Source organism: Leptodactylus fuscus, chromosome 1, assembly GCF_031893055.1.
Source record: "Leptodactylus fuscus isolate aLepFus1 chromosome 1, aLepFus1.hap2, whole genome shotgun sequence".
Classification (NCBI taxonomy): Eukaryota; Metazoa; Chordata; class Amphibia; order Anura; family Leptodactylidae; genus Leptodactylus; species Leptodactylus fuscus.
Genome location: NC_134265.1, coordinates 93,959,039 through 93,983,892, shown reverse-complemented (window position 1 = coordinate 93,983,892; position 24,854 = coordinate 93,959,039). Strand labels below are relative to the sequence as shown.

Here is a 24,854-nt window from a genome sequence, read left to right as displayed (position 1 = left end):
TTATCACATGTATATATGTTATGTATTATATATTATTAGATGTAGTTTGATCTAGAAGTATACATTTTCATGGTATTAAATATCAGACTCTCAATATAATAATATAGATCTATCGTTTTGTGTTCAAACACAGATACAGTCCTAGATTAGATTAGTTCTAAATATTTTGGTGTTTGCAACAGCCATTTCAGTTTGATATATCTAATAACTGATGGACACAGTAATATTTCAGGATTGTAATGAGGTTTATTGTACTAACAGAAAATGCGCAATATGCATTAAACCAAAATTTGACCGGTGCAAAAGTATGGGCACCTCAACAGAAAAGTGACATTAATATTTAGTACATCCTCCTTTTGCAAAGATAACGGCCTCTAGTCGCTTCCTGTAGCTTTTAATCAGTTCCTGGATGAAGGTATTTTGGACCATTTCTTTCTACAAAACAATTCAAGTTCAGTTAAGTTTGATGGTCGCCGAGCATGGACAGCCCGCTCTCAAATGATCTGAAAACAAAGATTGTTCAACATAGTTGTTCAGGGGAAGGATACAAAACGTTGTCTCAGAGATTTAACCTGTCAGTTTCCACTGTGAGGAACATAGTAAGGAAATGGAAGAGCACAGGGACAGTTCTTGTTAAGCCCAGAAGTGGCAGGCCAAGAAAAATATCAGAAAGGCAGAGAAGAAGAATGGTGAGAAGAGTTAAGGACAATCCACAGACCACTTCCAAAGAGCTGCAGCATCATCTTGCTGCAGATGGTGTCACTGTGCATCAGTCAGCAATACAGCGCACTTTGCACAAGGAGAAGCTGTATGGGAGAGTGATGAGAAAGAAGCCGTTTCTGCACGTACGCCACAAATAGAGTTGCCTGAGGGATGCAAAAGCACATTTGGAGAAGCCAACTTCATTTTGGAAACAAAGATTGAGTTGTTTGGTTATAAAAAAAGGCGTTATGCATGGCGTCCAAAAAGAAACAGCATTCCAAGAAAAACACTTGCTACCCACTGTAAAATTTGGTGGAGGTTCCATCATGCTTTGGGGCTGTGTGGCCAATGCCGGCACCGGGAATCTTGTTAAAGTTGAGGGTCGCATGGATTCCACTCAGTATCAGCAGATTCTTGAGAATAATGTTCAAGAATCAGTGACGAAGTTGAAGTTACGCCAGGGATAGAGATTTCAGCAATACAATGTCCAAACACCGCTCCAAATCGACTCAGGCATTCATGCAGAGGAACAATTACAATGTTCTGGAATGGCCATCCCAGTCCCCAGACCTGAATATCATTGAACATCTGTGGGATGATTTGAAGCGGGCTGTCCATGCTCGGCGACGATCTAACTTAACTGAACTTGAATTGTTTGTCCAAAATCCCTTCATCCAGGAACTGATTAAAAGCTACAGGAAGCGACTAGAGGCTGTTATCTGTGCAAAAGGAGGATCTACTAAATATTAATGTCACTTTTCTGTTGAGGTGCCCATACTTTTGCACTGGTCAAATTTTGGTTTAATGCATATTGCACATTCTCTGTTAGTACAATAAACCTCATTTCAATCCTGAAATATTACTGTGTCCATCAGTTATTAGATATATCAAAATGAAATGGCTGCTGCAAACACCAAAATATTTAGAACTAAAAATGATTAAGATTAAGAGGGGTGCCCAAACTTTTTCATAGGACTGTATATGAGGTTATGGGATTTGGTGACGTTTTTTTTATTTTCCCGCCCCATATTGAAATGTAGCCAGGTGATATTCACATGACTCGGTCTTGAAAGCCAGTATATGCAGTATTCTAGGATTTTCTTGCTTTGCATTTAAATGTGGTCATGTGATGGTCACATGACTTGGTTTTGAATGGTAGTATATATTTTGTCTTTTTGCCAGTTCCCTGGATATGCGCGTCTGCACGCAGTTCCACACGCTAAAGGATTAGATACGTGTGTCTACACAAAGTACCACACGGGGGAGGATTGGATACGTACCTCTTCACACAAAACCACACAGGGGAGGATTGGATACCCACATCTGCACACAGTTTCACACGCCGGAGGATTAGATACACGCGTTTGCACAAAGTACCATACGTCGGGGGATTGGATACATACGTCTGCACACAGTTCCACACTCCAGAGGATTAAATACGTGCGTCTGCACACAGTTGTATACGCCATAGGATTAGATACACACAAATGCACACAGTACCACATGCCATAGGATTACATACGCGCGTCTACACACAGTTCCACACGCCGTAGGATTAGATACACGCCTCTTCACACAATACCACACAGGGGAAGATTAGATACGTGTGTCTGCACAAAGTACCACACTTTGGAGGATTAGATACATGCCTCTGCACACAGTACCACAAGCCAGAAGATTAGATACACGTCTCAGCACACAGTACCACACGGGGGAGGATTAGACACACGCGTCTGCAGACAGTACCACATGCCGTAGGATTAGATACACGTGTCTACACACAGTTCCACACGCCATAGGATTAGAAACGCACATCTGCACACAGTACCACATGCCGTAGTATAAGATATGCGCGTCTGCACACAGTTTCACACGCTGGAGGATTAGATATGCGCATCTGCACACAGTACCATACGCCGGGGATTGGATACATGCGTCTGCACACAGTATCACATGCCAGAGGATTGGATACGCGCATTTGTACATTTTGATTGGGGATATAACAGTACGTTGAGTCTCATCTTCCTCTTAGTTGGTGACCGCTATATGGGGAGGTGGGGTGGGTGGTTTGGGGTATAACAGTCTGTGGGGTCTCATCTTCCTCTTGTTTGGTGACAAGTATTGGGCAGCGATCTCCACAGTGGCCTCTTCTTCTCCCAGTAGGATGTAGAGTTTCCTCTTCTCGTCTGCAAATATGAAGTCTGGGATGTGGGCAGAGTCTTTGGAAGTAGACAGCCCTCACAGCTGAGTATTTGGTGCAGTGTAGCAGGAAGTGGGTCTCGTCTTCTAGGGTCCCCTGGTCACAGTGCTGGCACAGTCTCTTCTCCTGTGGCTTGTACATCTGCCTGAGATACACATAATCACATGACGCTTATGGACATACACACAAACAACATACAAAATACACCAGTGCAAAATTGGGCAATTCTTATGGGACCACTACACGAACATAAAATGTAATATACCTGTGCGAAGCCAGGTCCTCCTGCTAGTATTATAGTATTATATAAATTTGGTATTGCTGCAATCGTACTGACCTGCAGAATACAGGATTCATGTCATTTTTACTGCATAGTGAATGCTGTGAAAATTAAACCCGTAAGAAATTGTCGCAAATACATTTTTTTTCTAATTCCACCTCATTCTGAATTTTTTTTCCAGCTTCACAGTACATTGTACAGGATATTGAATGGCACTATTAGAAAATACAATTTGTACCGCACACAATAAGCCATTATGTGACTCTGTGAAGTGAAAAATAAAAAATGATGGCTCTTGGAATGGGGTGAGGGAAAATGACAGAGGCATGACAGGGTTAAACCTTGTCTCTGGTATCAGAGAAGATTCGAATTGTTCCTAAATAGAGGAAATAATAGACAAATTGATCTTAGTAGACTCGATGCAAAGGCTGGAAAACTGGTTGGAGGTTGTTTACATTTTTTTTTTTACAGCATAATACAGTGGAAATGGGTTCCAGATTTCATAGAAAAAAAAAGTTATGTAACATAAATTCTCTACACATACCAAAGGATCACACCAAGAATTATTGGAAATCGCAGCATGTCAATTATACCTACGGACACGCCAGTGGTTTCCCTATAGTTATCATTGAAGCAGAAAGTCTGCAGAGGCTTCCTTTCTACTTTCTTTCAAATGTACTGTAAGAAAAAACAAAATGCATTTCCACCGCGGTTTTTCCCACAGGTTTTTTTTTCTCCGTGGCCCACTATGTGTGGCCTCAGCCTTTACATCTGCAGCGCAAGTTTTTACACAGTATTTTATGGTTACACCATATGGATGGGATCTGTAAATTGCACCCACTATGCTGCTATTGTAGATCACGGTATGTTAGCAGATTGGATATTTATGGTTCATGAATATGCCCATGTTCAGACTCCTTGTGTTATAAATTCCAGGTCCTACGTTTTTGTTTTGTTTTTTATAGGCCATTACCTGCAGAAGTAACCCTAGCAGGTAATGGGCCCTATTTACTTACTGATCCCCTCTCCTGCCTGCAGCCACCTCTGTTTCCCCTTCAGGGGGCTCCGTGAGAGTCTCATATCATGTCACTGACAGGGATGTGATCTGGGACGCATGAGACTGCCTTGAGGGTTTTAGGACGCGCCAAAGTATTTGTTGGCGCTCCTACATGTCTGAAGCAAAACTGCTATTATTATACTCTGGGGTCTCATCATTGAAGAGGACCAAAGACCTGCTCCTAAGAGAGGTGAGTAACACTGTTGTTTTTTTGTTTTTTTTTAATGTTTGATCTTCTCCCCCTTGCCTCCAGTTATTATACTCTGGGTCTGAAGAAACCCCCAACCATAATAATAGTTTGTAAGTAGTGAAAGCCACAAATTTTGGATTTTACTGAACCCCAGACTTTTGTGACATTTGTGACAAACACTTTAGGGGACATTATACTGTTTGAAGGAGGCTACTATGGGACATAATACTATGTGGAGGCCACTATGGAATAATATACAGAGTGGACAGGCTGCTATGGGATATTGTATTGTGTGTAGTCCACTGTGTAGGGTGCGTTCACACTACCGTTGGTGTCGGACAGCAGTGTCCGTAGCTACTGTCCATTCAAGATTTTAGCAACGGACACTAGCTGTGTCCGTTACAATTTCCATTCTACATGCAGGACTTTTCTGTCCGCTTGAAAAAACGGACTTTAAGTGTCCATTTTTTTAACATTGAGGTCTATGGGCAACGGACAGTAACTGATAGCCATCAGTTACGCAGGGTTCACACCAGCGTTTGGGTCTCCGTTATGAGATTTCCGTCTTCTGTCAGACGAGTCTGGCCGTGAGCGTATTGTGCGCTCCGCGGCGAAACCGTTGTTTTTAAACCGGACACAAAGTCCTGCATATCCGACTCTGTGTCCAGTTAAAAAAAAAAAAAAAAACGGTTTTGCCACGGAGTGCACAAAATGCTCACGGCCGCACAATTTTCAAACCCATTCAAATGAATGGGTTTGAAAAATGCCTGTAGGTTTCCATCTCCTGCCCAGTTTCGAGCAGGAAACGGAAAGCTGCAGAACGGAGGACGGGACACAGATGTGAACGAGCCCTTCTACTGTCTGTTTGTGTCCATTATGATAGGTGTCCGGTTTTTTTTTTGGTTTTTTTTTAAATGGACACCTCCTGTGCGGACACAAACGGTAGTGTGAACCCCAAGAGTGGGGGAGGGCAAGGGAAACGTTTATGTGGCCGCCTGACCACCATATATTCATTTTACAAACAATTGGCTGCAGTGACAGTGGATGACATATATAATATTGGTTAATAATAGGTTATTTTTCAGTCCGGAGGGAACGCCACTGCTTCCATGTTTCCCATATGTAACAGCAGGACTAGCTCCCGTGGAAACGCCAAAGATTAACGACTCATCTGGCTACGCAGTGTACTGAGTACACATACAAGCTCGTTCCAGAAGCAAAGATGGCCGACGCGTGCGTCACGTATTTGACGTCGCTGGACGTTCTATTAACTCTATGGTACGTCTCTCTGACTGGAGGTGTGAAGATGGCGGAGGTGGAGTTCGGGGACAGTGAGCTCTTTGAGCAGTTGGACGATGAGGCAGCTCCTTCGGCGGTTCACATACGGTTTGACCAGACCGAGGACAGCGAGGTGGAGGCCAGTAGCTTTCAGCAACAACTGGCCAGTTGCGAAGAAACCATAGCTCAGCTGCGGGCGGAGAATATCCTTTACGCCGAGGCTGGGAGTCCATTGAAGGAAGTGTCCGTACAATAGTAACCCCTGTCATGGCAGCGCCGCGCTGTATAATTGTATTATGTATCACATGGGCACAGTCCTACCCACCTCACACTGTTATTCCGGCTGTCCTTGTGTGTGCGCACTGGGGGCAGACGTGTAATGCGCAGCACATATCCTGTATTAAACACTGTCGTTAATTTGATTCCTTAACCCTTTCCGTACATCAGGAGCTCAGGAGGAGGCTGTCCGTTCTGTCTCGGCCGAGGTAGGCAATGTTGTGCCCTGATCGGTGACTCTCATGCTTGTGTGCCCTGATCGCCACATGATGCTGGAGATATGTAGTACTCAGCCTTAGGACTAGAACTAGGCGATTCTGATCAAAATGACCGTGACTTGTACATTTTACCTAAATTATGATTAGTGTATAATTGAGGTAAAATAAACCCTCCCCTTTATACAGGCCCTGCCCACCATGCCATTGAATTTTGGTTTCGCTTATTCATATATCCATAATTCTCATTGAAATTCAACAAACAAAAGTGCTACAAGTTTAGTAGTCTAAGGGTAAGTTCACACCGCCTTAAATCCTCGCTCCGCCTCAAAATCCTGACTAAAAAGATGGCTCCCATTCAAATCAATGGGAGCCGCTGAGGAGTTTTTCCAGTTCCCAGAAAAAAGGAGCGAGGTGCTCATTCTTCAGGCCAAGTTGCCTTGCGATATGGCCTAAAGAAACTCCCTCCTCTGGACTAGGCCCATTCATTGGGCCTAATCCGGAGCAGAGTGCATGGCTGGTGCAGTGCAGCGGCTTTCAGTCACGGCTACCTGGCTTTTGGACCAGAACCTGAGGCGAGGCGTCCTCTGCCTCAGGTTCCGGTCCAAAAAAACCAGCGTGAACTCACCCTAAAAGAACAGACACCCGGAAGATCCCATTAAAATCAACTGGATCTGCCAGGCTGTTTTTTACAGTTCGTGTATCTGTTCTTCGAGGATCAGAACAATAGACACGAGCACAGACGTGAACATAGCATTAGTGACATCCTTTAGTCAATGGCGTTGAGACAGGATGGCATGGATGCAAAATAACTGAAATAATGTGAGTAAATTGAGCTAAGCTCTGGTTATTTTGAGATGAATTGTTCTACCCTATTTATGATTATAATGGCATATGAGATCTCTGGTACAAAGACACCAGCTGAACTGCATGGAAATAACATATGAAATGGAGCAGTGTACCTGTCATATTGCGTTAGAGTTTCTTTCATTGCCTCCACCAATTCTAGTGTTTAGTATCTGTTAATAGGCGCTGCTCCATTGGTTCCAGCACAGTTGGAATTTTCTCTCTCGCCCCAAGCAACAAGCGCAGTTAGTTTTGGTGCCTGATGTGCTATTTAAGCTTTGTAAAGTCAGAAGGGATGTGTGATTCAGAGCTCCAATCAGAGGCAGTGTCAGAGCTCAGAATCACATCCTTTGCCTGACACTGCCCTCATGACAGTACAGAGCCTAAATAACAAATTGGGAACCACAACTAATTTCTCACGACTGATGGGTGCCAGAGAAAAAATTCCAACTGTGCTAGAAACAGTGGAGCAGTGCCTATTAAATGATGTAAAGAGCTGGACTTAGAGGAGGTGGTAAAAAAAATTCCATAAAAAAAATAAAATTCTTGTGGGGTGGAAGACCAGTATGCATGTGTGACCAATGCTTCATTTGCTACTTTGAGGTATAGTGCAGTAGAAGTGTGAAGTGCACTAAGCTCCATACACAGTATTTGGTGACCTCCTTATTTGGAACTGCCAGAGCTCCCAGAAGTCTGATTGCCACCCCACCCCCACTGAGCATACATATTTCCGCTTTCCTATGAATAGGTAATCAATGTTGTTAATGAGGAAACCCTTTTTGGCTACAGTCATAAATGGCAGTCCACTGTGGGATATCTTGCGGTAGACCAGGTTGTAGTTAAAACCTGCGCTAGAGTGTTTCATGCAAAAGTTGAATTCATAGCAATAATTGACATGCTACAGCAGGGGTAGGGAACGTACGGCTCTCCAGCTGTTGCAAAACTACAACTCCCAGCATGCATACTTGCTCTGCTGTTCTTGGAACCCCCATGGAAGTGAATGGAGCATGCTGGGAGTTGTAGTTTCACAGCAGCTGGAGAGCCGAAGGTTCCCTACCCCTGTGCTACAGGCTCCAAAACACTTCGCACTGCGTCTTTTTCCTGCAGTGTTTGGATGCAAATTCGCAAATTGTGACTCTGGCCTGACAGCATTTTTTGTATGAGCGTGCATATAGAGACGCCTGTCACTGAATAGGAGCATCTTCCTAGTGCAGCGAATTGCATCAAGGCTGCATTTTAAACAATATGCCATCACTTTAATTTTGACATGGTAGATATAGGTTTGATGCATGTTTTCCATTGTATATACAAAACTGTGTTCTACATCTGCATTTGAGGTTTATGCATTTAAACTTAATTGTATGTGTTCTTGTTTTTTTAAAAACCTTTTATCTTTCAGTGGCTTATCTGTGGATGATAAGTTTGATGGACCCCTATTACAAATTTTATTTATGAACCATGTCATTTCAAAGTAAGTCTTCTAATATTTGGATGAACTTTTAGAGCCTCTTCACACCTAAAAATCAGTGCCAAATTCTTTCCAGATTCTGTATTCCATTGTGTTCTGCTTGCTCCAGATTCTAAGACTAAATCGATGGAAAGCATAGTCTCAGAAAATGGAAGAGGAATTTGAGGCAGAAGTCCAGCTGAAATTGCTCTTCCATTTCTGCCATGCGAACATACTGTTACAGGGGTTATCCACTCTATTAATGATAGTTTATCTTTAGAATAGGCCATCAATATTAGAACTGTGGGGATCTGTTGCAGGTCAGTTGTTCTGGGACAGTGCGATGCCAAGCACAGCTGCTATGTTACATGGGACACTGTGTCTGGTATAAAGAGACAAAGCTGCATCACTTTGAATAAAGCATACTTTCCTATACCTCCACACTCACGTATACTATATCAGTAATATCAGTGGTCTTGCGTATGTAACTGACTGCAGCAAGTATGGAAACCTTACCACTTCCGGTCACTATTTGGGGTAGGTGAGAGTACTGCATTTTTTTTCACCCCATTTACACATTCCCTGACCACCAGTGTGTTTCCTGGCTAACCCAGAAATCCCCTTTAGGCTGGGGCCCCACGGACCAGAAACGCTGCGATTTGCCCGCAGCGGAAACACTGCGGGAAAAATCGCAGCATTGTACAGTTCATGCGAATCGCATCCCCACTTTGCGGGAAAGATCACAGCGCGGACACGCTGCCGTTTGCAAAGCCGTTGCAGTTTTGCAAATCACAGCATGTCAATTATATCTACGAGAAAGTCTGCAGAGGAAAACTGTGAACTTACTCTTAAAAGCGCTGCGGAAAGAACTGCAATGTGTTCACGTGGGGCCTTAGCCTTAATTGTTACAAAACTGCTATCTGGAATGGTAGCAGATAATCATTGTGAACTGCTATAGTTTAGGAGAGTGACTGCACCCATATGAGTCATTAAAACATGCAAAGTTGTCTTTCTGCGTTGTGCCAAATATGCTGGAATATTGAAGTTCATAATTGGAATCCTGCTAACATCCTAGATAACAAGCTAGTGGTTTGGGGGCCTAAGGCTGCGTAGATGGGAAGCAAAAGATCACAGACCACCTAGGGCAGATACAAAGTTTCTAATAGTCACCTATTCATTTGCAAAAAAAATGGAGATGACCGATACTATTTCATGTATCACTATTACTTTATAGGCAGTATCATCAAGAAATTGAAGATTTTGTTTCAAGCCTTATCCAGAAGTATGAAGAAGAAAAGGCGTCCAACCCTGAAAAAACTACATTTAATATTAAGCCTCAGGTAACTATAATTTGTCACTTTATAATGACAGTTAAGGTTGAAATAAGAGAAGCGGGTCCATCGAGTTAAACCTATAATCCTTACAGTGCTGACCCAGAGGAAGGCAAACGCCCCTGTGAGGCTGAAACTAATTACTCCAAATTAGGAAGAAGGTTCCTTCCTGGATTAACAACCCATCTAGTTCTTATAGTTTGTAATTAGATTAATGATATAATTTTTTTTTTTTTATTCTTATTATTGTTAGATATGCACTTGCACAGACTCACACAACTAATAGAAAAGTTTATTGTACTTGGCTCCGGTGAAGAAAATAGTTGAAAATGCAGTCTGGGCAGCCCCATCCACCTTCTTTTGGCTCAGAAGTAGAAATCAGCGGTCTCTGGACAGAGCAATATTGTATAAATTGTGTTCCAGTTGAAGCCAAATCTAATCTCAATCCCAGGATTTTTATACCAATTTTAACTAGGAAAGAGTTTCCAGTTGTGTCTTCGAACAAAAGAATCAACATCAAAAGATCAAGACACAAAACCATTAACATAAAAGGACCTTGTCCAAGGGATGTGTGCACTAACAGGAAACCTTAATAAGATCATACACATGGGAATATGACCATAACAAAGTGTTACAAATCAATTAAGTAAAGAACTAAAAACCATACACATAGTAACAGAATATGGGGACAAATTAACTGTGATTAAAATGATAGCCAGATAAGGGATACATGGATAGTGTGCACATATAACCACATAAGACAACCACTTAAATGAATACTTAAATACATGTATAAAACTAAATATGATATGTGTATACAAGCCATATTACACTGAAATGAGACCTAAGTGGGAGTGCTGAGTGGGAGATTCAATTAGGGTTAGTTCACACGGAGGAATTTGCCACGGATTTGGGCACCAATTTTGCCCCCGAATCTGGAGCAGATTCGTTCTGAATCCGCATCCCATTGTTTTCAATAGGAGGCAGAGATCGCAGCAAGACACAGAAGAAAGACGCGTACTGCTCGATCTTGCCGCGGATTCCACCTGTGGGGTCCGCAGCTCAAGGCTCCCTCCTGATTAGGCCCATTCATCTGTGATTTTGCTGCAGTATTTTTCAGGAAAACAGACTGCTGAATCCTGATAGAAATTCAGTCCTGTATCTTTCTCATGTGTCCTCGGCCTTTTTTTTTTTTTTTTTTTTTTTTGGCAATAAACATGTAAAAAGTGGCCATACTATGATCAGATGTCAGTGCTTAATGAAATGAGTTGCAAATGTTTCTTTTCCTGCCAGCTTATTGTAATTGCCATTTTGTTGTGAAGAAAGGAGTGGTTTACTTGTTAGTATAGCAGAATTTCTAAATGCTGAACAAATATTAACAATTGAGATTTATCCTGTCTGACCTTTTCTTTCAGCCATCAAGTATTTCTTTGGAGGCCAGTGACAGCTCTAGTGTCAATGCAATTAAGAAAATTAAGGAAGCCTTTAGTGTAAGTGTTGAGAGCACTACTTTCCTAATACCCCATATTGTAGGGTCCCTGCACAAACAGTTCTGGTCCATAAAGCAACGTTCTGACATTATCTGTGATTGTCATTGCCTCTCTGCTACAGTGGTCCCATGGTCAGGCTGTAACTTAGTGTCATAACTTACTATGATATTGGGAGTCCAGGTTTCCAGCCAGTGTGTTTCTCGGCAAAGGCTCAGTTGATATACAGACTGTATTGACCAGACTGTAACTACTGGTGGACTGTTGGCATGTTATAATAGGTGCGCTCCACTGATTCCAGCACATTTCCTGTGCAACAAGTGCAGTTAATTTTGGGGTCTGATGTGGTGTTTAAGCATTGTAATGTCAGAAGGGCAGTGTCAGGCTGGAGGTGTTTGATTCACAGCTGCAATCACATCCCCTCCCTTCCTTCTGACAGTACAGAGTCTAAATAGCATATAAGACACCAAAACTAACAGCATTGATGGTTTGGGAATGGTGGGGAGCTACAGAAAAAAATTTAATGCATCAGAATCAGTGGAGCAGTGCCTCTAACCTGTGCTAAGTGGAGGTGGGTAAAAGTCCTCTTTAAAGTAAAAAAAACATGAGTGAGTGCTGGTGCTGGCGAGTGCTGTACACTGGGCCAGGCTTCTGCTGTTTTCACTTAATATATTGAAATATTTTATTACCTGGTCCTAGTTAATGGTAGCCTATAAATGTTTCGCTATGTGCAAACGTCACATTCTTTACTCTTAGTTTTTCAATATTAACTGCTAATTTCCCTAAAGTCAATTAATCTACAGCTAACCCGTAGCAGTTAATCTCTAAGGCTAAGGCCCCATGTTGCATAAACACAGCTTTTTTTTACTTTTTCTTTATTGCAGATTTAGCTATGTTTTTGAGTCAAAGCCAGGAGTGGATTGAGCAGTGTCAAAACTGCAAAACCTTTTTGGTTTTTCTTCTTTTTTGGATCCGCTCTGAGCAAAAAAAGTTACACAGTTACATAGATGGACTAAGACACAGAGCCACCTATGTCAGGGGAAAAGACACAGATTAAGACACAGGTTCCCCTTAAAAAATCCTTCCTGACTTCAATCTGGCAATCAGTATAAAACCCTGGATCAAATTGTCCTTAACAAAATCTAAACCTATTACCCCTAAAATGTTTCTGCTTGAGAGAGACATCCTGGCCCTCTTTGAACTTGCTCATTGAATCCGCCATCACCACTTCTTGGGGCAGAGAGTTCCAGAGCCTCGCTGTTCTTACAGCAAAAAAAATCCCCTTCTTCGATGCCGGTGAAACTTTCTCTCCTCCAGACGTAGTGGATGTCCCTTTGTCACTGTCGCTGGCCTAGGAGTAAATAGATCACTAGAAAGTTCTTCGTGTTGTCCCTTCATGCATTTGTACATTATTAGATCTCCCTGTAGAAGTCATGTTTTTTTGTTTTTTTTTTGTTTTTTTTTTGGGGGGGGGTTGTTTTTTTTGTTTTCTCTAAGTTCAATAACCATAGGGTTTATTACTATCATTGTACTCCAGTCCCAACATTATCACTTTTCAATTTTCACTTTACCAATCTTTTATGTTGTACAGTATCAAAATCCTTTGAAAACTCCAGATATACTATATATACTGCATTGCCTATGTTCAGTCTAGAACTGACCTCTTCATAGAAGCTGGACTTAGTGATTTCTCGATTTTAGTATTTTGAAAGAGGTGCCACATTTCCTCCTCAGTTAAACAAATGACGTTTAATGGAGACTGTACATTACCCCTAATCATGTTGCTGGCTATTGGATTTTCTTGTATAAATACAGCAGAGAAGAGATTTTATAGATCTGCCTTTTCTTAATTTTCCTCCACCATTACACCCTGACTACTTTTGAGAGGGCCCACATTGTCAGTTTTTTATTTTCTTATGTAATTGAAGAATCATTTTGGATTATTTTTACTTTCCTTGGCAATTTATTTTCTTAGCCTCAATCTTCGCTTTGTTTTTCTCACAATTTATTTTTCTCTTTAATTTTTTTTAATGCGGCCACTGCTTTCTCGTTTCAGTACTTTAAATGCTGCCTTTTTATCTCTTTGCACACCTTACCATTTAGCATTTGCCAAATGTGGAATGGTCACATCAAATGACTGTATCTCTGGTTTTTTACAAACTCGGAGCCATATTTTCTAGATCACATGTCTGTCACAGACCACCACTCATCAGCTGTTTAGAATGTTTCATCACTAAATATCAAAAACGGTATTTTTGGGTAGGAGGTGCGCTTGGTATTACAGCACAGCCCCATTCACATGAATGGGACGGAGTTACAGCTATACCATGTGAATGAGGAATATGACCTCATTGCCTGCAACACTTGTGAACCTTCACCGCTCTTCAGATAGCTGATATATGGGGGGTGCCACAGGTTGGAGCCCCACAGTCAGATTATTGGTCACCTACCCAGAGTCTGGATAAACAACTTATCACCATATCACAACTCCCTATTACTCCATGGTCTAGTCAACACTGATGGTCCATGCTGGGCCTTCTAATATAAAGGGTTTGTCCAAATGTGTAAGGTCATAGCCACATGTGTTAGTCTGTGGTGGGATTTCTTACAGCAGACCTGTTCACAGCAAAAGACTGCTTGCCGTAGGATTAAGCGTTGCAGCTAGAAAAGTCTTCAACCATTGCATTGAAAGGTTAAAAACTGCTGCCGAATGCACAGCAGTAACTAACAGTTTCAAACTTCTTCCCCCCCTCCCCAGCCCCTTGCTTGCAATGTGTGGTTGGGCTTTGTTGAAATGAGTTAAATAGTTAATTTAGCTTTCAAGCTTTATTTTTTTTTTTTCTTACAGGTTGTGGGAAGTGTTCTGTATTTTACTAATTTCTGCCTTGACAAGCTTGGACAGCCCTTGCTGAATGAGAACCCCCAATTAACTGATGGATGGGAAGTACCAAAGTATCCTAACATGAAGCTGCATTTGCATTAAGTGGTAATCGCCTTATTATCACTTTGTTACACCTTCTGCTTAACACCTAATGGTGCTAATACACATAGCAATTTTTGCTGTGCAGCCAGCAATCACATTTGTCTTACCACGGTTTCACAATTCAGCTTTTACCCATGCGGGACTCACATGGCTATTATATGCATTACCTATATTTACAGCACAGTTGAAAACTGCATCACAAAACACTGGTTAATTATCCTAACGTAAAGCTGCTATTTATTGATCTCCCTACATCATGTAAAGTGACACCACCTACTGGCAAGACAAAAATCAAAACAGATAAACCCTGTACTCAACACCATTACAGGAGGCATGGTATGGGTAATTTGGGTTTTGTAGATCACTGAAATCTACACCAGCTATAAGTTAGTGTTGATTTTTCTAAGCGCACAAGTTGCAGCAGGAAGTGCTTAAACATTATGTACTGAAAATATCCTAGGGATTCTCTAATCCACATTGTTGATAATAAGTTCACATTAGCGTCAGCTGTCCATTGTTCTGGTCCATCAGAGGACCAGAACGGTGGATGGTAGACCGCTAAAAAAAAGCTGTTACATACAGAGCCAAAAAGACCCCATTGGATTCAATAGGTGTCCGCCATTTTAAAACTGAAACAGATGAGAAAGCTGTATGTGCAGGTCCTTTTTCCAATGGAGACTCCGCTGCAAATGTGAACATAGTTCTATCCTGAAGTATTTGTAAAGTATATAGTAATATACAGTGTATAGCAATATTTCATAGCTTGTGTATTGTCATTTTTTTTAATCAAGGAATTAAACCCTTAATATGTTCTTATAAAGATACCAGCAAGTTTTTGGTCAAATTTTGTCTCTAGATGGGCAAGAAGTACAAGTAAAAGCAAAAAGGTTTGTATAAATTTGTTACTGTCTGCATTTCACGGTTGCAGATGCATTAGTTTTAAGAGAAAAATCAAGCACTTAGATTGTCACCCAAAATTCACAATTGATCTCTGACATGACCACCTGAAATTGCATTGAAAACTGGTCATCTAGATATTGGTGATCTTCTCAGAGATGCATGCATAAATGAGTCGCAGGAAATGTGGCCTAAATAAGAAAAAGGGTTTCACTCTTTTTAATTAAATTTTTTTTTTGTTAGAGTAAATAAGTTTATAATATGTGAATTTTTGACTCCGCTATAGTTCTAACCTGTTATAATCCTAAAAGATAAGAAAATGAAATTTACATTGACCCAAGCAATATTATATTTCCACTAAATGTTTTTGGGGGTTTTTTTGTTTATAGACCTAAACCATGCTGCTTCAATTGTGGTTCAGAGGAGCATCAAATAAAGGATTGTCCTAAAGTAAGTTGGCTTTTTTTCTTTAACATTTTATTTGGCTTTAAGAACAAAACAGACAACACTAGCCTGTTAAATTACTTGCCATTCAAGCAGTGATGATTGATTTCCCCCAGCGATATGGTATGCCATACTTAGGTCTCTATTACAAAGGACAAAGTAGGGGTGGAAATGTCTCATATTGGCTGTTGCTTGTTTGCATTGACCTGCCAAACTGCTGAAACTATACCTCCAAGTGTAAAACAAGTTTTCATAAATGAATACTGCAGGCAAATATAAGAAACATTGTAATATATCTTAAAGAAATGTTTCCTTTTGGGTGAGCCACTGTTTTCATAGAAATCTACAGAGAGGGTAGGGGGAGTAGGAGGAGCTGCTGGAAAAAACAGAGCTGCAGATGCTACATAGTATGTGAGGGAGCAATTTTAACACTTTCAAGCTATAACAAGATATCTCTGCCACTGCATAGAATGAGTCAGTAAATCATTTAACAGCCTCCACCCCACCCTTCTCCATAGACTTCTATATGTGAGCTTGATATGGAGATGGACTCTGTATATACAAACAGTGAAGGTGAGGAGAGCAGCCTAAGGGGGATGTTCACAAGGAGGAATTTTGTGCTGACTTTAAGGCTGATTCTGCCTCAGTGTCAGATGCCTCCCATTGTTCACAATGAGAAGGAGAGATTGAAGCGGGGCGCTGAGGGGGGAAAAAAAAGCTCAATCTTGCCATGGGTTCCAAGGCTCAAAACTTCCCGTGCAATCTGCTTTGGCTTTCAACTGTGAAACTGTCAAGGGGGCAGAAAGTCCGCAGAGGAAAACTGCAAAATAGCAATGAAAAACACAGAGGGGAAAAAAAGCGGTGTCTCCACTGCATTTTTGCTACATGGGCATATAGCCTTAAGCTGTTTTCTCTGACTCCCATTTATTTCATTGGGAATTTCAGGCAGAATCCAACTCATAATACATATATATTATTACTACCTCCCATTGAATAGGGAGAGAGTATATTTTTTTTTATTTATTGCATTGATTATTTTGAGGCCATATGGAGCCCCGAAAACAAGGAAGAATTTGAGAAAGCGATCCAATATAGTGTTTTGCATATTCTAGCAAATAAAGGTTTGCCTTTTGTAAGGTGTATGTTTTGTTTGTTTTGTGTGTGCCTAATCTGCCTTTTTTTTTTTTTTTTTTTTTTTTTTCCTTTATTTTCTTCAGCCTCGTGATCTTGTTCGTATTAGCATGAAAAGAAAAGAGTTTATGGAATCCTGTGGTGAATCTAGTAACCAGAACTACCAGCAACGTTATCATGCTGAAGAAGTAGCCGAGAGGTTTGCAAGGTTTAAGCCTGGGATGATTAGGTAGGTTATTGGTCTTCAGTTTATTTATTTTCTTCTAATTTATAACCAGTGGGTTAATAAGTACACCCATATACCTTTAGAAGTATTTGGAGTGATTTCTGGGTGTCTCTGGTTGCTGCTGGCATCCTCTGCCATTGTTTACTTGATGTAACTACCTGCTGTGCAGCTTTCAGTAGACTAGCTATACTACCGTTACTAGCCCCCCCGCCCTCTCCATCTCCCCAGCTTAGCGATCCTGCCCATTTCACCTTCCCCCTGTCTCCCTAGCTAAACTATACTACTATAACACTACTAGCAGAAAGGAAGATGGGAGGAGCTTTTCCCAGACACAGGAAGGCTCGGTAAGTATTGATTGGGGGAGGAGAAGGAGAGTAATGGTGACATTCCGTTTTGGAAGTCGTGAAATGGAACGTCACTGGATTATTGGAAAGTGTCCCGTGGGCAGTTGGTCGAGGGATATGGGTAATTATAGATTTTTATTAAAAAAAAAAAAAAAAAAATTAATTGAAGTAAATTAGAAGAAAAGCAGGGGGAGAGGATTTAGTCTATGAATTAGTTCTGAGTTTATCCTGGACAACTCCTTTTAACAAATCAAAACTCTCTTTTGGCATAAGGGTTTTCTGACCCAATGTTTTATTTTTCTTGCCTAGGGGTGGTTTTTGTTTTGGTTTTTATTATTCTCAGTTTTCATCAGTTATAACTATTAGTATTGTAAAGTTGGTTCAGCAGGTGTCTACAGACTGCAGTGGCTGTTCAGTAAGAGATCAAATTAATGGTGACAGCCTCCTGGTTTTCGGAGTCCAAGTGACCTTTGTGAGGGAATTTGTTTAATTTTTTATTTTTTTTTATTTGCGTATAGTGAGGAGCTTCAAGAGGCCCTTGGAATTTCTGATAGACACCTTCCTCCTTTCATCTATCGAATGCGTGAACTGGGTTACCCACCTGGTTGGCTGAAGGATGCTGAACTGGAGGATTCTGGGCTCTCTCTTTATGATGGAAAAGGTATGCAATCGTGCAAAGTATCCAAATAGGGGATTATCTAGGTTGTAATACAGTGTCGTGCATTCTGCCTGTTCAAAAAACAAAACAAAAAAAATAACACTTGTATAAGTGTAAAATTTAGAACTAAGCATGGTTTTCTTTGTAGATACTAGTGATGGGGAGATTGAGGAGGCAATGCCAAAGAAGAAACAAGTATCTTATGATGTCTCTAAATTAATCAACTTTCCCGGGTTTAACATGCCACCGCCGCCTGGAGTCTCAGATGTGAGTAGCTTTTGTTGCAGACTGTTTGTTGCGCAAGAATGGGCGGTATACAATGTGATAGGACCAGATCTTGGACACATTTATTTTATGTAGTGACTGCTCATTTTCATATTTATGTGGATGTAGGTTCTATAATTACTAAAAGGAGGGCTTACACTTAATTCTAATTGTTACTTTTATACAATACATTCACTTGTGGATATGATATTTCAGTTTGATTTACTCATCTGTTTTCTTTTCAGGACTGGAGGAATTTTGGATCAATCCCAATGCAAGCAGACCATCAGAAGGAGATTTTTACCCAATACTTGTCTTCTAATTTCCCTGATGTAAGTATTTATAAGAGCTTCTTTAAGTATAGCATGTGCAAACATTTATGCATTTCTGTTCTCATGTCTGTGCCATAAATTCTTTATATAATAAAAAAAGGTAATCATAGATCCCTAAAGGGAATGTACAGTCAGAGAATGATCAGATAGATAGATATATAACAATTTTTAAGTTTTAAATATTGCATTTTGGTGGCTAAAAAAAAATAATCTGCAGTTCTGATTCTGGCCATTCAGCCAAGTATGCTGTTTTCTGTAGAGTTCTTAGTAGTAGTCACCTCACTATTAGCACACTGAGGATTACAGCTGTCATGTAGGTAAGATTATTTATGAAGACCCAATATTCTGAAGAAAAAACAAAACAGGGAGGTCAGTCCTGTGTCTCTACCACAATCAGTTTAAATTTTGTAGTAGAGTTAGAGGATAGGTTAACGCTTGTTAATGTGTGTAGGTTTCCGTTCGGGGGAGTCCCCAAGTGGACTCCCCCGAACGCAGAAGGGAATAGGGCCAAAGATGCAGAATCCATCACACAGTGGGTGATTTCAGTTGCTGTCTAGTCTTTACTCACAATCTTAGATATTTAATAGGGAAAATAATCTGAAATTGACATCCTGTTACAGAGTCATAGGAACCAGCAGAATCTGGACAGATTTGCCCCAGATAATAAACAAATCAGAATGGATCTCAAAGTCCGATATAAATTCCAATCTCCCCTCCATCAGAAAAAGAACATGTCTACAGTGCACTTCGCTCTATACGCAATGTACTTATCTTGTCAGCATTTGATGGGTACCAAGAACTGAAATAAACCAGCCAATGGCGCTATGACAAGAGTGAAAGTCGTCCAGTAACTTGCCACATTCTGTGACTACACCAGGGTCCGTAATCTTGAAAGATATGAAACGGCACTGGGATGTACGATGCCAGCACTGTTTCCCCAGTTGACTGTACTCTGCCAGTAGTAGCTTCTTTCTCTTCCTTTTCATGTGCCTCTTAAATGATGGTCCTGTTTGTGTTTTTTAGTTTGTTTATATTTATTTTAAATATCTTTTAATCACAGCCAAAAGGTATAGCAGACAGGAAAAGACCTGCAACACAATCGAGCTCTGCAAGAAAAAGACAACACACATCTGGAAACGGTCAAGGACAGTCACCGGTGGATATGGATGTAGAATCTGGTATGGCGAAAGCTATTTTAGGCCGGGCCCTGCATAGCATAACGCAGACTCTTACAGTCACAGCAAAGTGGATGGGATTCTAGTCAATTCCCTGTCCACTTTGTGGTAAAATATGCAGTGTGGAATTTCCACAACCATTGCAGTTTTTCAAATCACATGTCAATTATATCTATAGAAACGGTGCTGGTTTCCTAGTGGATGTAATTGAAGCAGAAAGTCCACAGATGAATACTGTGCAAATTTTCTGTGCAATGCACTGTGGGGGAAAAAAACTCCATGTGTTGCCGCGGCTTTTTCTGCACTTATTTGCTGCGGGACGCCATATAAGGCAATGGCCTTAAAGATTTCTGAAAATTGAAGATCAATATTTTTAGTCTCTAATATAGAAAAAAAAAAGTTGCTGTGTGTACGAGGGTAGTCTGAAAAGTTTCCGACCTCCACATGTAGATGGCTCACTCGTCAACCAAAGTTTGGGAATGTGTTCACACATGCGTTGGAATGTACTCACAAAAATTTCAGCCATTTTGCAGCAGCGGTTTTTCTTTAACAGTCGTTGAAGTGAGTCAAAGCGAGTGATTTTGTGAAAATGGATAAAATCAAATATCAAGCTGTCATTAGATATTTGTTTTTGAAGGGCAATATGCCTTTGCAAATTAAAGAAGAGTTGGATGCTGTGTACGGGGACTCTGCACCATCATGTACCACTGTCAAACTTTGGGTAGCTGAATTTAAACGTGACTGTACCAGCTTGGTTGACGATGAACCTTCGGGAAAAACCACAACCACGAACAAAAACATTGCTCAAGTTCACCAAATGATATGCTCATAGCCTCTGCTATCTCTCTAACCTTCATTCAACTGTTCTCTAGCACCATTTGGTGAGCTTGAGCAATGTTTTCGTTCGTGGTTGATTTGTACAGGAGTTATGGAAAAGGTTATATCATTTTAAAAAAAGGGTGTTGGTGGGGATACTATTCATAGCTGGTATTTCTGCGATCATGACATTCACCATAAAATTAACATTTTCTATTAATGCATTAAAAATGAAGAAAAAGTACATGGGTACAAAGTTCTATGTTCTATGTAAGTTCTATATACCCTAAAATAACACCAAAGAATACTATAACACTACAATTTGTCTAGCGACACTACAATTTGTCTACTAAAGAAGCCCAGCTTTGTAAGGACAAAAATCTTAAAAGTCCTTAATAAATTTATTATAGAAGTGAACTATCTCTTAATTTCTTGTTACTGGAATACCCTGTTAACTTGCTGATCAGTGGAGGTCTCCCCTCTGGGCCCATTACCAATCCCAAGGACTGGGGTGTTCTGTACTAGTCCTCCTCCAACTGTTCCTGTTGAAATGGAGTGCAAAAAAAGTGAAACACCTGAATGGTGGGTGTTTTGGTCATTTGAACCCCTTACCAATTGACAAGTTACCTCCTATTCTTTGGATAGAATAACTTTTGTTGCTGGAATACACCTTTTGAAATATATTTTGCTAAAATTTGCCTAGATTACTCTGTTTTTGAGGTATCTATACCCTGCATCTTAATAACAATGGATTTTTTTTTTTCTCCTTGTTTTTGTCCTTAGATTTTGATGCATCACCTTCTCGAGGGTTCAAGTTTCAGCCACCTCTTCCCCCTGGTTCTCCATATAATACTCCACCTCCATTACCTCGTGGAACCCCTCCTTCAACTCCTCCAAATTTCTTTCCCCCTCCTCCACCAACACCAACTCCACCACCCCTTCCAAAAGGAACACCTCCAGCCACTCCTTCTAGAGGCTCTCCACTACTTCAGTCAAAGGACCGTTTACCTTCACAACACAAAGAGATGGATTCTATGGATGAAGATACTTTGACTTTAGAAGAGCTGGAAGAACAACAGCGTTTAATCTGGGCGGCTCTGGAAAACACAGAGAGCACAAACAGTGATTCAGATATTCATACGCCATTAAATGGTAATTCTGTTACCTCTTCTCCATGCAGAGCTGAAATGGACAATACCACAGAAGGGAAGATTACATGCCAAAATATTAAGGAATCAAAGCATTCTGATCTACCCATTGAGTCAATTGAACAAGAATCTAATGAAAATGTTCCTCTAACCACAGAAGAGCAGGAATCCTGTCCCATAGAACCCAATGGGAATGCTGATGTCCAAGAGGTGGTTGTGGAAGAGCCCAGTAAGACTACGGATGAGAACAAGAACACTTGTACGGAAATGGAAGATATTACAGAAGAAGCTGCATATGTGGCTGACCCTTCTCCTTCTAGCGCTCGAATTCCAGATATGAGTAAGTTTGCAGAAGGTATTACACCATTTGAATTTGACAACATGTCTGAGTCAACCGGCGTTTACCTTCGTCTTAGGAGCGTCTTGAAAAATTCCCCACGAAACCAGCAAAAAAATAAAAAGGAGATATGAAAAAATTCATAAGTGAGGACTATGGATTTTTTTTGTTTTGTTTTTTAAACTTGGAAATATTTGTATGGCCCTTTTTGACCATCCAGTTTATTGAAAGAGAGCATTCGTATAAATGTAAAGCAGTTTATATAAACAGAAGTTATATATGCATTTTTATCAGCTTCATTGCTGATAAGTATTAAGAAACCCACAGGTATTGCTTTTTGTCAGAGAAGGTAAAAGCTATAAAACATGGCTCCTTTAAAAGAAAGTAAAATTTATATTGTGACTTTTCTTTCAGAAAAGGGTGTTATAGACTTCTTCTTCTTATATCAGTAATTTTTTTATTATTATTATATATATAACAAACTCCCTCCACACCCTCCCCCACCCACCCCCAGGTTTGTTAATGTGTGTGTTTTGTGGGGGTTATTGTTATTTTAAGGCTGGAACCGTTTTTGGTTTTAAAAGTCCACTTTTAAATGAAATGTTTACTTTTTAATTAATTTTGAACCAGTGCATGTCGATTTTTAACAATTCTGTTCAATGTCGGGGGACAAATGATGGGTGATCAGGTGGTAATGTTAGAATGGAAACAGTACTGTTTGTAGAGACAGACTTTATCTTAGCTATTTGAATCTCATGTAGAAGGTAGGGTGGATTGTATTTTTCCTTTTTACATTTCTTTTACAAAGTATATTTGAGACTTAAGTTTTGTTTAATGCATTGAATGCTTTTTAAACAATTGAAGACTTTTACTGTTCAAAGCTGGCAATATTAATCAAGAATTAACTCTCAATTATTTTTATACGTTACAGGAATTCTTTTCAGTTTTTACTGCCACCGCTACTTTTCTAAGACTATATCTCAAACCTTACTGTGAACCCATCATGACAGAGGTTTAATAAATGGTTTCTAAAAATTTCATGTCTTGCTTATGGGGGTTTTTTTGTTTTGTTTTTTTGCATGTATCTGACAAATTTTTTTACCCTTGGATTAGTTTACAATGTATTCTCCTAGGGGAATTAAAGGGAGATTCCCATCTCAAGGATCCTATTATAACTTGTAGCTTATTAAAGGGTTTGTCCAGGATAAACTGATAAACTAAACTCCCTCCCACCACCTAACTTCTAATTTACATAAATTAAAAACTATAATTACCCATATCCCTGGAGCAGTCATGTGACTGCACCAGGGACACTTTCTGATAATCCAATTACGTTCAGTTTCACTACTTCCAAAATGGAATGTCACCATCACTCTTCCTCCTCCCTTGTTCCCATCAATACTTACCAAGACTTCCTATGTCCAGGGAACAGCTCCTCCCCTCTTCCTGTCTTCTAGTAGTGGGCGGTATAGCTTAGCTAGGAAGATGGGGAGAGTGGGAGGAGCTAATAAATGGGTGGGATCACTAGTCGGTGATAATGGGAGGGGCTAGGCTAGTGAGGCGGAGGGTTTTGTAATGGAATGAGAAAGGAGAGAGCTGAGAGGGAGTTAGTGCAGCAACGATGCAGGAAGCTAACAGCATTTAAACGAACACAGAAGATGCAGCAGCAACCGAAGACACTCAGAAATCACTCCAATAACTGCTAAAAGTATATGGGTGTACTTATTAACCATATGTGTACAAAAAGAGAAAAACATGGCCCGCACATCCCAACCTTATACATTGATCTAGTGCTTCTCAGCAAATTTTACAATACCGAACATGAGGTTCTTAGTATACATATTTATCAAGGTGTATAAGCCCACTAGCCACTTCACGGCGACCTCTTTATAATGGGTCCCTACTCTACTGGGAGCGGCGCTGCACAGCAACCGCAACACAGCACCCGCAGGGCGAGCGACCCAGTGGTCCAGCAACACCCCTGCCATCAGACCAAGTCCCCAGGCTCTGGGCCACGCTGCCCCACGGGCACAGCATTACAGGATCAGCAGACACCACGCAGCACCACACCGCGAGAATAGGTCTCAAAAATTCACCTTACCATATTGCCCCAGTCAAAGGACTGAGAGCTAGTAGGTGGGTCTGTTTTTGCAGTCTTCTGCTAATTAAAAACACCTGGGAAAAATGGGGGGAGTGCTGGTACCAAGGCAAAAAAAAAAAAAAATGAAATTTGCCATATGTGTACAAAAAGAGAAAAACGTGGCCTGCACATCCCATCCCAACCTTATACATTGATCTAGTGCTTCTCAGCAAATTTTACAACACCCAACATGAAGTTCTTGGTATACATATTGATCAATGTGCATAAACCCACTAGTCACTTCACGGCGACTTCTTTATAGTGGGCCCCTACTCTACTGGGCGCGGCGCTGCTGAAAGGGAGTTAGTGCAGCAACGATGCAGGAAGCTAACAGCATATAAACAAACAGAGGATGCAGCAGCAACCGAAGACGCTCAGAAATCACTCCAATAACTGCTAAAAGTATATGGGTGTACTTATTAACCAATCGCTAGCACTAACACACCTTTCTTAAAAAAATACTGTCTGGAAAACCCTTTTAATTCTAAGTTTTCATAAATACATTACTTAAAAAAATATGTGAAATTATTCCTCCCATTGTTTACATATTGTTGCCATGACACTCAGTCTGTCATCTGATATCAGATTACCTGTAGGTGTTATCTACAACTTTGCCCCTCAGCATAACTGGTCAGCCAATTGTAATTTGT

General features: G+C 40.6%; 1 protein-coding gene across 1 annotated transcript; it reads left to right on the top strand.

Moving 5' to 3' along the window:
• Positions 1–5,713: 5,713 nt before the first annotated feature.
• On the top strand, positions 5,714–23,071 carry ZCCHC8 (zinc finger CCHC-type containing 8). Its single transcript, XM_075272982.1, has 14 exons — positions 5,714–5,912; positions 6,152–6,192; positions 8,444–8,515; positions 9,726–9,831; positions 11,238–11,312; positions 14,158–14,261; positions 15,114–15,179; positions 15,579–15,639; positions 16,851–16,993; positions 17,853–17,995; positions 18,141–18,259; positions 18,502–18,588; positions 19,649–19,766; positions 21,363–23,071. The coding sequence occupies exons 1-14, from the start codon at positions 5,736–5,738 to the stop codon at positions 22,196–22,198; spliced, it is 2,148 nt and encodes a 715-aa protein (XP_075129083.1). The 5' UTR covers positions 5,714–5,735; the 3' UTR covers positions 22,199–23,071.
• Positions 23,072–24,854: the final 1,783 nt, after the last annotated feature.

What these genes read in the sequence shown, in the direction of transcription:
- ZCCHC8 (XM_075272982.1), top strand. Translation starts at nt 5,736, where the DNA reads ATGGCGGAGGTGGAGTTCGGGGACAGTGAGCTCTTTGAGCAGTTGGAC. An exon ending in AAATTAAGGAAGCCTTTAGT is followed by an intron (nt 11,313 to 14,157) that starts GTAAGTGTTGAG and finishes TTTTTCTTACAG; the next exon opens with GTTGTGGGAAGTGTTCTGTA. An exon ending in TTTAAGCCTGGGATGATTAG is followed by an intron (nt 16,994 to 17,852) that starts GTAGGTTATTGG and finishes ATTTGCGTATAG; the next exon opens with TGAGGAGCTTCAAGAGGCCC.